Here is a 14,661-nt window from a genome sequence, read left to right as displayed (position 1 = left end):
GAAGCCTTGTTATTTGGGGTCCTCAGTAAGTTCCGAAAAGGACAGACTTGAAGGCCCTGGGGCTCCGGGCTCTGGCAGCAGGCTGCTGCCCACCTGCCTTTTGAGGGCTTTGCGAATGAGGCAGAGGCTTGTGTCAGGAGTGCCTTTTGCTACATGAATCAGAAAGTCATGGCGGTGACCCAAACCACGCCGTAGCTCAGTAGCGCTTGCTTTCCCACAGAATCACTGCTCTGTCACCCGTGGCCGTTAGGGGTTTTTCCTTTGTCTTTCGATTTTGAAACTAGTTATGTCATGCACGGCCCTTCATCAATTTCCAAATTTCCAGCGTTTCTGAAAATTCTATACCCCAATCAGTGTTATAAGGCACGCCATTAAGCCACATGGGTACACATGTTTATCTTCATTTGTTCACCTGTGGATCAGCCTTGACACATGCCTGCCTGCAGACCTGTGTGCATCTAAGCCGCGCACCGAATGCGTCAGCCAGCAGGGCCGTGGGGAACACTGAACACGGGGTGTGTTTACCCTCCGTGCAGGCGCCTGGGGGCACGATCACTTAGGAAGAGCGTGGGCCCTTGGAGGGTGCAAGGGTCGCTGTTGGAGAACCAGGGGCTCTGGCTGGAAGTGGGGGCGTGTCGGATCTAAGGCGCTTGTTCGGACTGAGTTGCGGGGGGTATCTGACCCTGTTTCTCGGACATAAGCCCCCCCCCCCCCATCCGTGGCCGATCCGTGGCCGCGCCGGCTCCCTAACAGCGCCCTGCCTGTCTCCCCCCGCCCTGCCCGCTGCAGGTCTGGTTCCAGAACCGGCGCGCCAAGTGGAAGAAGCGCAAGAAGACCACCAACGTGTTCCGCGCGCCCGGCACGCTGCTGCCCACGCCGGGCCTGCCTCAGTTCCCCTCGGCCGCCGCCGCCGCCGCCGCCGCCATGGGCGACAGCCTGTGCTCCTTCCACGCCAACGACACGCGCTGGGCGGCGGCCGCCATGCCCGGGGTGTCGCAGCTGCCGCTGCCGCCCGCGCTGGGCCGGCAGCAGGCCATGGCACAGTCGCTGTCCCAGTGCAGCCTGGCCGCGGGGCCGCCGCCCAACTCCATGGGCCTGTCCAACAGCCTGGCGGGCTCCAACGGCGCGGGGCTGCAGTCGCACCTCTACCAGCCCGCCTTCCCCGGCATGGTGCCCGCCTCCCTCCCCGGCCCCAGCAACGTCTCCGGCTCCCCGCAGCTCTGCAGCTCCCCGGACAGCAGCGACGTGTGGCGGGGCACGAGCATCGCCTCCCTCCGCCGCAAGGCGCTCGAGCACACAGTCTCCATGAGCTTCACCTAATGCAGCCGCCGCCGCCCGGCCCGCTCCGCCCGCCCCGAGGCCCGCTCCCCACTGCCCCATCCCGGGGGCGCAGGCCCGGGCCCCCGCCCTCTGCCCCGGCCCCTGCCCGCGCGCCCCGCCCCGCCCCGCCCCGGCCTCCGCCACGTCTCGTTCAGTCCTCCCCTCTCTCCACCAGCTCGGCCCGCCCCAGCCCCAGCACACTAGGCGCCCCCTCCGCCTGATTTCGATCGCCCAAGTCCCCCCTCACCCGCCACCCGTCTAACGGTACCACCGGGTGACCCTCCCTCCGCCCCATCTCCAGCGCCCACCCCGCGCCCCCCTTTCCCGCGGCGCAGGCCGCCCCGCCCGCTCGCTCGCGCCAGCCGTGCCCGCGCCCTGCTCCCGGCCTCTGGACCGCGGGTGCCCGCCGGCCCGCCCCGGCACCACGGCGCCCAGCCCCCTCCGTCCCCACGACACCCACGGCCCCCTCCTCCCACGAAAGCATTTTTCCCGCCATTTTACTGACCAGGGAGTCGACTCAGGATCTGAAATCAGACACCAATGGACTGGTTTGTGGGCAGAAACACACACACTAGCACTCTCGCTCACTCTACACGCTACACACACATGCAAACACTACACACACACACACACACACACACACACACACACACACACACACACAGTGCACCTAGGCCACACACGGACGTGTTCAAGGGACAGCACAATGTGACGGATTTTTGTCTTAAGGGAGGACAAGCATCTGCTACCAACCGCCTCATCCGAGGGCCCAAGTGATACAGTGTTATTTACCCTTATATTCTTTCTCCTCTTTGTTTACTTTCCCACCACCTTACCCTTGCCCCATTACCCAGCCACATCCATGCAACCCTCGATTGGCTTGCAAAACAAAACAAAACAAAACACAAAAAAAGCAGCTTTTATTTTCTCTTATTTTCTTAAGCACACCTGTGTGAGGGCACTGACGGGAAGGCGTCTCAGGAGGACCATGCCAGTGGGTTGGGTGGCTGGAGCAGACGAAAGCAGTCACGTAATGAAGAGGTGATCTCCTCCGTTTTGATAATAAAAAGTAATAAAATAAAACATGTAAGGAAAAATCTCCTTTTGTAAAAGCAAAAGCCACACATCTCTCTTCTGGGTCCTTGGGACAGGGGTTTATTTGCTTCTCCATTCCTCCTCGCTGCTCCGTGCCCTTGGTGGTTTCGTGGTCGCGTCCTGCGTCCCCCGCACCCCTTGGCCGCCGCCCACGGGTGCGCCCGGACACCCGCAGCCCTGCAGCCCTGCACACGTGTACAGAGAACCGCAGCCAGCTCTTTCTTCTGCATGTGCCGGCCACGCCGAACCCGGAGAACAGACAGCGCTTTCCAAGAATGAACAAACCTGTGAAATAGGATGTTTTGTGTAGATAAAGCATTCTCGTTACATACTGGTTAACTCGTGATTATATGTTTTAACTTATCGTCTGTGCTTCTTTATGGAATTTGGTTGTTTTCTTAATAAATGTTTGAGCTCATAGAAAGCCTATTGACTTTTCCGGACACGTTTCTATCAACGTTCAATGTAAATGGATATAATAAAATCATTTTCGGTATGTGACACGGAGAATGGCGGGTGTCGGTGTGTGACTTTGGGCAAACGGGAAGAGAATGCGTCCCGGAGAGTCCCCATGGGCGCGCGTGGGCCGCGGCCACCCTGCAGGGGGCTTGGCTTCGTCTGGGCCCCAGACTCTGGGGGCTGCACGGCGGCCGCGGCGGGAAGTGAGAGGCGGCAGCGCCCAGCGAGCTCGAGGCCTCGCGAGGCTTGAGGGAGAGGGGTGGGAGGGGGGCGGCCCGTGGCTCCCAGCCCAGTGCAGGCTCCCGCCTAGAAAGCCGAGGAGGGCGGCCGCTGCCCCGCAGCGTGGTGCGAGGGCGGGCTGTGGGCCGCAGGAGGGCCGCCGAGAGGGGAGCTGGGGGCCTCGAGTGGTGCCGGGGGTGTCGCCCAGCCCTGCGCGTGGTCCCAGGTAGGCGGGGTGGAGGGGGGAAGGTGGGGAGAGACAGGCCGGCTCTCTCCTCCCCAGGGCCTAGGCCTCCGGTGGCAGGAGGAGATGCCTGGCAGCTGTAGGCATCGCTTCTGGTACCCAAGGCTTCCCACCCGGGGGCAAAGGGCGTGTTGGGGGGGGGGGGCGAGTGTCCTCCTGGCCTGGGGTCCAGTCCGCGGGCCGGAGGCCTGGTTTTCTTGGGTCCGAACCTGGTTCCAGCTGACCTTGAACTTGGGCTTGTGCGTGTTGACATACAATGTCACATTCGTTTCAGGTGTACCACCTGGTGATTAGACACTTGCATATGCTACAGAGCGACCACCCTAAGTCTGGTGTGTGGGGGGGTGTGTTTGAACTTGGAGGCCGTCGCTGTCACAGGCTTCCTTTGGAAGACTGACCAAAGTGCAATGGTCAGTACAGGCTGTGAGCCGCGCCACTGCCCATGGGGAGATTTCTGGTTTGGTTGCCACAAAGTATAAACCCTAAAGAAACCCTTGTCCTCGAACACCGTTTTGAACCACTGGGCTACATGTGAACTTTAGGAACTGTTGTAATTGTTACTCCACTGAGATAACACAGTGGAATCTTCTCGAAGGTAAGGACAAAAGGCATGCTTTTCTGTGATAAAGAAAAATATTATATCCTACCTTAGGAATTTTAATTGTAGGTAAAATTTTGGTTTGTGGGTTCACAGAACATTTCACCTCTACATTTTCTAAAGGGTATCTTTGATAGGTTAAAATATTAAAGAATGTTCATCTGAAGTTTTATATAAAAATGGAACATCTCTACAGTTTAGAACTCAGCCTAGAATTTAGGAACATAATAACCACATTTCTAAAACATCTGTAGATAAACTAAAAATACTTTTCCTTATTTTAAGAATTTTATCATATTCTCTCTTTTCTTAGGCTAGTGCTTTTTTTTTTTTTTTTTTTTTAATTTGAAATCATACATACTGTAATCTGAAGGCCCATTTAAGGGATCAGTACAAATCACAGATTGCTTCACCAGGGAATATGGAAGGTTGTTTACAAGGATGCTAATTTTTACAGCTTTTTTTATGCTGCTATAAAGCATAACTTTATGATGTAGGAATGCAATAAAAGATGCTAAATGGAATCTTTAAAAGTTGTATTTCTCAAAAGCAAAGGAAATGGGATCTTTCATTTGAAAAAAAAAATGAGCCAACTTAGAACACTGATGAGAAGTTACAAATCAACTGAAGTGATAGATGCTTTCAAAGATACTTATATTTCATAATATAGTGGTTAGTTATTATTATTAGAATGAAAAAGTACAGAGTTTTTCACTTGACCTGACTGGAATAATATTTGGTTTCTATGGCAATAGATTTTTGTATTAAGAATGTTGAACATTTTAATGTCATATATACGATTAGCATAAGGGAAGGCAACCTGGCCTAAATTGTTAAAGTTGACAGTTAGCAATGGTAAAAAACAGAAAATATTATCTCATTTACAAGCCTGAACAATTTCAGCAGTTTGAGGAAGAAAAAAAAAAAACCCAACAACAGAATAATACTTCATACTATTTTTTTTTACTCCTTATCAGCAGCAATTCTGATTCAAAACTGTTAAAGTTATAATAAGAAACAGTTCCATTCAATAAGGGAATAAAGACAGTAATGATGAATAATATCAGAACACAAGGTAGATAAGTCAACATGGTAGATGTCCTGCCTCTAATGAATTGTACTTTTTGCTAAGTAGCCTGTTTGGCATTGAAAACTGTCACCAGTGCTAACTAGGAGAAGTCAAAGTCTATTATGATTTAGCTATATGATTGATTTATTTGAGTACATATATTCATCCTTGTATCTTTATGTTCTCCTTAATATTGGTACTAAATATCATACATGGCATTAAGTGATGACATTTAATAATGTTGCACTTAGTTTACCTTTTGTTGATGGTAGAAGAAATAGGATATAGGAATCCAACCTGCTAAAGATGATGTTAGGTATTGAATACAAAATGGGACACAGAGCAATTTCAGTAAATCAAGGTAGATGTGAATGGAGAACACAGAAGAAATTCTAACTTTGGGGCAGTTGATGTTGAAAACCCTCAATGACCGCTTCCCCTGAAAATGAAAATGTCTTTAATTTGTGTCGTGCAGTTTACATTTTAATTTTTAGAATAAAGAAAAAACTTAGCCCGCAAAGATGTCTTCCAGTAATGGCAGTAGTTAACCTGTCAGTTGAAGGAATGTAACCTTCCTTTTCTCCTTTTCATGACATAAAGGTAATCTCATCTGAGGGCATTTATGTGAAGGAATAACAGCATGGCATGGTGAAACGACTGGCTCATTAATCCTGGCATCTCCTTCCTACAGGGTTCCTTGATTAGTTAGATTCATTCATCGGGCATTTCGGAGTTTCTGATTTGTCACCATTGGATAGGTTCACCGAGTTCAGGCTAAATTGAGCCAGAAGCAATGTTTATTAGTAATTTTGTTGTACAGGCTATCCTAATAATTCAGCCCAAATATCTCATCAGAAAAATATCCATTCACCCTCGCTTCTAATGGGGATTGCAGCTGTGTTCATAGGGAATTGAAAGAACACAAGTGATTGGGCATGTATTTTCTAAATTATTAATATGATGGCTAATAGCTATAAACCCATCTTCATATCCAATGCAGAAATTATGATTTATTTTAAAAATGAAAGCAGCAACAAAGGGTGCGGAGGGTGTCACCCCTTGCCTGGCTCTCTGCTAACTCTTTTCAGTGCAAAGCTTTTGGTACAGGAGCCTTGGCCTATTTTGTGTGTGGTCATTACAGAGAGAAACAGGACAATGCCTTTTGCTTTTCCTCATGCATGCTCTACCAAAACCCAGCATGGATTTTATCACACTTACTAGAAAATGCTTTTAAGGAATTTCAGGCATGAGCTACACAAGAGAGGGCTCTCTTTTGATTTTGACAATGTCATAAAAATGTAAGCAGGCGTAATTACTTGTGGAGTTAAGCTGCATCTTCCATCCACATGATCAAATATCCCATATACCCAAGCTAAAAGCCACACTGGATTTGAGATACACTTGTTGCAGTTGCTCAGGCTGCCACATTCCCTCTTAGTTCTGAGTTAAAATAATTCACAAATGCCAGGAAATATATAATTAGCCCACGTGACATATGTGGTATATATTTTTTTATATCATTTATTGAAATGTTACAGCGTTTTATATGCTTTTGCTCACAGTCCTTGTTGAATATATTTAAGATAAATACAAACAAGGTCAGATTAAGAACTCTAGAAGCCCTAAATACTGAAAATATTACCTGTGATCCCTAGGAAATCAAAAATACTAAAGCATTAAATACAAAATATAACTATATTAAAATTAAAATAAGTTCTCTCTAGATTTTCTAATTGCAAAATTCTGAATGAGTTCAGTGAAGCTGAAATGGTCTCTTTTTGCTGCCCTTGATTTATTAATTATAACATGCTTAGTCTATTAGATATTCTAACACTGATTTGAGAAATAATATTTTCAGAAGGTATTTATTACTTTTCCTCCAGTAGCTTACATTTGAACTCCATTTTTCAGTTTATAGAGCACATCATCTCATTTAAATCATAGCACTTTTATAAAGTATATATTATACTCCCTACATTACAAATGAAGAGATTGAGACTCATAGAGGCTAAGTAACTTGTCCAGGGTCACATACCTAATAAGTGGCAGAGAAGATTATTTTTTAAGATAATTTTAAAGATCTTCAGATCTGTCAGCATACCATTGTGTATGTGATAAGTAGACATTGCTCTAAGTCTTAAATTTTCAGGAATAAAAACAAAAATATTGCTGAAACCGGTTTGGCTCAATGGATAGAGCGTCGGCTTGGGGACTGAAGGGTCCCTGGTTCGATTCCCATCAAGGGCATGTACCTCGGTTGCGGGCATATCCCCAGTAGGGGGTGTGCAAGAGGCGGCTGATCAATGACTCTCATCGATGTTTCTAACTATATCTCTCCCTTCCTCTCTGTACAAAATCAATAAAATATATTTTAAAAAAAACCTCGAAAATATTTCCCTTAATTAGAAGTTTAACTGTCCACACTTGTTATGTAAACAAGACAGGTTCTTTTTGATGGAACGTGATAAAATTAAATATAGTTTCAAGTCTAGAAACGTTCCTGACCTCCTGAACTTTGCCCTCTCTCTAGAGGTTAACTCAAGATAGTTCTAGTTTGTCACCAAGAAGGCTCTTTATTGTGTGCAAAATCTTTATCAATGCAGTTGTCTCCTTGTGACACAAACTCTGAGTTGAGATGGCAAGAAACTTGGGAGCTAGCCCCGAGAGTATTTTGAGGGGAGTGGCATTGTATATGGAAAAGGGGTGGTTTGACTCTATCCACAGGGAGAGAGTCCTTGAATTCCTTGGTATTTCAGATGTGTTTCTCATCTGTCTCTGGAAGAATTCATAGGGGAATCTCTTAATATTGCTTCTGTATAATATTAAATAGTCACAACTCAGGATAAGCTATTTCTTATTTTTATGTCCTCCATATGTTAGAAACCTACTGTGTCAATCATTGAATCATAAAATCTTAGCGTTTGAAATGATCTTTGAAATAACCTAGTTCAAATCCCTGACCACAGTTTTCCCTTTTTTTTCCTTGCTAAGTGGACTTGAGGATTCTGGTTGTACACAAGACAGATCTCTAGTATTATTGGCCCAACTACCAGGAAGTCCTTTTTTTATTGAGCCTAGTCTGCTTCCTGCTCTTCCTTCTATAGTCTTGCATTATTAGGGAGTTTTCATCACATCTCTTTGTACTAAAATAATTTTTCTTTTTTGTCTTTATTCATGTTTATATCAGTTATTATAATACTAGCCTGTGCTATGATACTAGATAAACCTCATATCTCTGGCTTACTAGTAATACCATCAAGGTTTCTTTCTTTCTTTTTTATATTTTTCATTGATTTCAGAGAGGAAGGGAGAAATAGAAACATCAATGATGAGAGAAAATTACCATTCAGCTGCCTCCTAATGCTTTGATCCAGAAATTTCTATGGTCCAATAAGCAAAAACTAGGCTTTCCCCAATTGCAAGAGGGCTGGCAAATGCAGGGGTGTACATGGGTTTTTCAGTCAGTAGAAAATATCTCTGCCATAATCTTATTGTCTCTTCAATAAATACTATTCATTCCCTTATTTACCATGTTTTCAATACTTATAAGCCAACAACTTTGTGTGTGTGTATGGTGATTGGCAAGGCACAGAGGTGGAGTTCCAGAGAAGTAGATTATATCCAAGCTCTTGGGGAACCTACCATATAATTGGGGAGACAAACAAGTATATTTAGTTGAAACTGATTTGGCTCAGTGGATAGAGCATCGACCTGCAGACTGAAAGGGCCCAGGTTTGATTCCGGTAAAGGACATGTACCTTGGTTGCGGGCACATCCCCAGTGGGGGGTGTGCAAGAGGCAGCTGATCAATGACTCTCTATCATTGATGTTTCTAACTCTCTATCCCTCTCTCTTCCTCTCTGTAAAATATCAATAAAACATATTTTTAAAAAAAGAAAACTACATAGGCAGCTTTTAATGGTTTGATCAAATGCTGAGTATTCTGATCCATATAATAAATGCAGTGGGAACTCAAAGAAACATCATTGGGGATAGTATTCCTGAGCAAGGCTTCTTGAAGGAACTGGACCTTACAAGATTGCAATATCACCTTTATGATATTCTTCTTCGTCGTCTTCTTCTTCTTCTTCTTCTTCTTTTTTTTTTTTTTACAATACTTTTGATTTTTGCTTGTGGGTCTTATTTTCAAATTGATAAAGTATATTTGGTGTGTTTATCTATGGCATTACTAAATCATTTACTATCCTCTTAAATTTGGAGCAGTTGATCAAATTCAGGTCCCCAGTGAGCAGGACAAGCCAAGTGCCATACATTAATAGTTATTCGTAATCTGGGTGGATAGGATCATGAATATTCCCCAAATGGATAAATTGTAGCAACATAATTCCTCAACATCTAGCATGGTCTCTGTCTTATAGTAGGCGCTCAGTAGATGTTTATTAAGTTGAAATTAGGTCAGATGTGTGGGTGTTAAAGCTCCTAGCTTATTGTATTTGCTACTTGTCTGTTATCATATGTGGGGAATAGTTATCAACTTTAAAATACATTATAGGGCTTGCATGAATAATAAGGTGAAAAATACACAAATCGCTCCTGACAACAAGCAAACTAATATTTTTATTCTCATAAAAAGAGACCATCCTCATCCTATGGTGAGCACAGTGCTCACTTGGGGAGTAAACTAGTCACCCATGGGAGGCTAATTACCTTCCCCAAAGAACTGGGGTACCATGTAGTGTCTTCAAAAAGGTAATTTAGTAAATTATGCCCTGGTATCTTGGGAAAGTTAATATGCCACTCTTAGAAACTCCAGTGACTGGATTGTTTCCCACAATAGAGGGAGGAGCACATGATTGCCGGGAAACCAGCCATTTTAGATTTCCCTATTGGTAGGCATAAGAGTTCATTTTCATTTAAACCTAGTGGCTTCTCTGAGAAATGGTTGTATATCATGAGGCATTTAAGATTTGAAGAGTTATGATGATAATTTTCTCCTTAGGCAGAGCTCCAAAGCAGGACCTTAAGGTTCTGGGTGGGTGGCTGTGGGCATAAATTAGGAGATTGCTGCTTTTCTGGGAGATTGGTATTTTCCCTTTTTGTTATAGAAGATCATTCCTTGCCTTTTCCCTATTCTGCTATAGCTGGGGACCATGAAGAAATGCAGTATGGTTTGGAAAACATAATAACCCTTGGTCAGTCATCATCTGATTGTATTATCTGATCCAGTCATTTAACAGCTGTGAGCTTCTATTTCCTCATATAATGAAGTTTTTCCCCAGTGCTGACAATCCTATATAATATGGAGGTAATATACAAATTGACCATCACTCCAACACACAAGATGGCCACCCCCCATGTGGTCAAAGATGGCTGCCCTCATGTGAACACAAGATGGCCACCACAAACAAGATGGCTGGCAGGGGAGGGCGGTTGTGGGTGATCAGGCCAGCAGGGGAGGGCAGTTAGGGGTGACCGGACTGGCAGAAGAGGGCAGTTGGGGGCAACCAGGACAGCAGGGGAGAGCAGTTAGTAGTGACCAGGTTGGCAGGGGAGGGCAGTTAGGGGCGACCAGGCTGGCAGGGGAGGGCAGTTAGGGGTGACCAGGCGAGCAGGGGGGGGGGCAGTTGGAGGTGACCAGGCTGGCAAGGGAGGGCAGTTAGGGGAGACCAGGCCAGCAGGGGAGGGCAGTTGGGGCAACCAGGCCTGCAGGATAGGACAGTTAGGGGCGACAAGACCTGCAGGGGAGGGCAGTTAGGGGTGACCAGGCCAGAAGGGGAGGGCAGTTAGGGGCATTTGGGTTGGCAGGGAAGCAGTTAGGAGCAATTAGGCATCAATTGGGTGGCAGGGGATTGGTTAGGGTGTGATCAGACTGGCAGGCAGGCAGACAGGCGAGAGGGTGGGAGCCAGCAGTCCTGGATTGTGAGGTACCAGATTGGAGAGGGTGCATGCTGGGCTGAGGGACACCCCCTTCCCATGGGTGAATTTTGTGTACCAGGCCTCTAGTTTCTGATAATGTCACAGTTTTATATGGCTGACTAGTATGGGACAAGTCAATTTAAAAATGCCTGTTAATCAGATGTGTGAGCTGGTCTTTCTAATCTGATTCTTTTAAAAAATATTATTATTTTATCTGGGAGAAGGGGATCTGATTTTGAGTCAAGCCAGCATTGTATTAAGGTGCTCAAGAGGTAAGCACAAAACACCAGTGCTCTGCCCAAGAGTTGCTGCTACTGACAACAATTGTAACTTCCTTATAACGGGACACAGGGCTGTATTTGGATTTATTTTCCAGAATAGGAAAGAAATACTGGAAAATGCAACAATTTAACTTTCCATAGACAAATATGGTTGTGTAAAGGAATTCTTATCCCTCTCCTTAAACCTTTAGTGACAAGGAATTTATCATCCAATAAAGTATGGTTATCCCATGGATTTGACTGGAAAGGAGAAAAACAGATAACCTACACATATTCCCCTGTAGGAAAACCTCAGAAAATTTTGGTTGAATTAATTGGATTCAAATAGTACTAATTATGTGTATAAAGTTAGCAAGGTAACTGGAAAACTAGTGTGGGCAGTATTAGCAGATTTATTCAGTTGCCAAGGCAATGCCAGGTGTTTATGACTACATGAGAGAATGGAGAGAACAGGCAGCCTAGTGTGTGTTCAGGTGAGCTCCTGTACACAGACCAGGAAGAATCTATGCTCATAACCTCTTTTTCATGTATGGATGAATGCAGATAGTTCAAGCCTAGAGGAAACTGTTCAAGTATGTGAAGTGTTCAGCTTTCTTCCCTCCCCTGACATTTTTAGAGTCAAGACCTTCTCTTTCAAATCCTTTTACCCAACCAAAATAGGAAATTAACCGATATCATTTACAGTTTTACTGAATAGATTTAAAACAATATACTAACACATCTTTTTAAATCCTTTAATTTTAGTGTAGAAATATTGTATCCTTATCTGTTTAAAAAAAAACCATAAGCATTAGGAGGCAAATAAGAATAATGTTGGAGAGAGAGTCTTTTCTAAGGGGCACTCTGAAGTTTAAGGAAATTATATCACACTTGATTCTGGCCTTCCAAATAAATATACTTCAGTTGTTTAGGATGCTCTAAGAGTTGGAGGAAGAGGAGTAAAGAAAAATATTCATTTGGTAGGTGGGAACCAGGTGCTTTTTATTTTTTTCAAGTGGTATATATCTTCTTTTGTTTGTTGAACATATTTCAAAATAACAAAGTACCAGTTGTAATTTTCCCCATTCTTCAGTGTTCATCTTCAAACATCAGCTTTTTTTTTTTTTTTTTTTTTTTTTTTTTTAGAGTAACCAAGATTTTACATTTTCCCTTGGAGGTTAATTGCCTAAATGCTTTGGAGTACACAGAGCCACCTTCTGTATTGTTTGCTTCTCCGAGGCAAAACCCTAGGCTATAGAGTTACTTTGGGCTCTAACTGCCTCCTGGCTTTAAAGTAGTCCTCTCTTCCCATGGCAACCTCACCTCTTTTTCTTCCCTATCTTTATTCCTCTGGTTTGAAGTTCCAGAGCCCTTCTCTTTGGTAATTCTGTTGTTTCCACTAGACAGGCAGACCTCATCCTCCTGGCTCCAAATTTCTGCTGCCCCAGGAACACTTGGAGTTGGGGTCAGGGCTGGGGAGAAGCAACAGCTGGACAAGTTGCCCATGCATCCCTCAGGTAACTGGAGGGGAGGGGTGGCAGAGGAATGATGGAGGCCTCTTTGGGTGCTATACAAGAAGGTATGACCTGGAACGCAGGAATAGGTTGAGATCATGAAACCCAAGTTTGGGGAGAATCAGATCCAGGACTTTTGTCTATTAACTTGTGTGTATTAGATTAGTTTAGCTATTTCCTAGCCTGGATGTGTCTGACATTTATTAGATGGCAAAAAATATTTGTTGAATAAATTATACGGAGGTGGTAATGAGGAGAAAGTACAGCATTGACTTTGATTTTAGATACCAGAAAAGTGAGAGAGTACATTTGCAGTGTAAAAGTTAAAAAAAAATCCTATTGATCTGAGCAACTTATCTAATTATCACAAAGCACTGAAGCAATTATATGTAAAATAAAATACTTCCATGTGAACTTTGAATTCTCTTGTAACAGTAGTACATTCTATTAGGTGTTAGGTAGGATGTATCAAGATAGGAAGGAAGGTCACTAGACAGTTACTCTTGTTATTGCTGGTTAAATTATTCACACAAATTATGGACTAAATGATCATTTAACATCAGCTTAGATATCTTTAAGAGATAGGAAGCTTACCACCTTATAAAGTATTCCATTTCTTTTAAAACATTATTGTTTTAAACTGAAACCAGTCCCTCTCTGACTTATCCTTGATGTCCCACAAAACAAGTCTGCATACTTTATTACTTGACAGCTCTTCACATGTTTACAACAACTTTTCTTTTCTCCTTTCTTTCCTAAAATATATGAAAAGATAAGGGACTATGGTCAGATGTTCTTGGGTTTCACAAGTTCTCAAAAACTTGTTTAGTTATCTTTATTCATTAGAAGACAGATTTTTTTGTAAAGAATATCAGGGGGTGTTTACTCCTTTTTCTATCCCAGATATTTAAAGCATGTTCTTTTGAAAAAATCCATATTTCTCAGTCTGTAAGGATGGGTTTTAGGAATCTCATTTTGAAGTTTGAGAACCACTGTTTTAGTCACTGAAGCTGTCCAGGTGAATTAAGTGAATTGATGCTAATCTCAGGAATGCATTGCACATAAAAAGCAATGGTGAGCCTTTTTAGCCTCTCAGGGAACAGCCTTGAAACAATATGAACTCTTATTGGATGAATATTAACATTGTCACCCATTATCTCTCTTATTCTCATAAGTTCTTTATTCCCCCCTTTTCTCTCAGTCATGGATTACTCAATTCTAGTTACATATTCCTCCCACAGCCTACAATTTGTTTTTAGTTTCCTTATCCTTAGCCCTCTAGGTGGGTGCTGATATAGGGTAGTCATTTGTCAACATTCAAGTTTTAGAGATTATTTATGTGTTCAGTCATTTAGATCTTTCTGTTCTTCAACCTCATTTTTCTAAAGCTTTACTTATATATAAACATCAATGTAACTCAACATGAATGAATTCTACTTATAATCCCTTCTTTTATCTGATTATTTTCATTGGTTTATGGTCCCTTTCAGTCTTTATACATGTGCCTATTTAATTTTTAAATATTTGTGACCAAAAAGAGATCATACTTTGTATTTTGCTTCTGTGTATATATCTTCTTGTGTAGAGTTTTAATGATTAAATTATTAGTTTATAGCTCTTTCTGATTATAAAGTGTAATCTGTTTATTCTAAAAAAAATACAAACCCATATATTTATTCAAAATATATTTGAATGTCTGACTTAATAACCTAATTACTCAGTTAAGCACTATTAAGATTTGACTAATGTATGTGTGTATATTTAAAAAATATTTTTATTGATTTGAGAGAGAAAGGGATAGGGATAGAGAGATAGAAACATCAATGATGAGAGAGAATCATTGATCAGCTGCCTCTTGCATGCCCCCCACTGGGGACTGAGCCACAACCCAGGCTTGTGCCCTGACCAGGAATGGAACCTCCTGGTTTATAAATTGATGCTCAATCACCTGCTGGATCAGAGAGAATTATTTTAAAGAAACTTTTGTATATAAAATTGTCTTGAGT

At 43.4% G+C, this 14,661-nt stretch overlaps 1 protein-coding gene across 1 annotated transcript in view; it reads left to right on the top strand.

Moving 5' to 3' along the window:
* Positions 1-2,868, top strand: part of OTP (orthopedia homeobox) — a 34,344-nt gene extending 31,476 nt beyond the window's left edge. The window contains exon 3 of the mRNA XM_084881296.1: positions 790-2,868. Within this exon, the coding sequence (XP_084737422.1) occupies positions 790-1,320 (531 nt within the window). The 3' untranslated portion in view covers positions 1,321-2,868. The remainder of the gene's footprint in view (positions 1-789) is intronic.
* Positions 2,869-14,661: the final 11,793 nt, after the last annotated feature.

The sequence above is a fragment of the Pipistrellus hanaki genome (genome assembly GCF_964339955.1).
Source record: "Pipistrellus hanaki genome assembly, chromosome: 4".
NCBI lineage: Eukaryota > Metazoa > Chordata > Mammalia > Chiroptera > Vespertilionidae > Pipistrellus > Pipistrellus hanaki.
The sequence above is the reverse complement of the archived record's forward strand: the minus strand, read 5'-3'. Positions and strand labels throughout refer to the sequence as shown.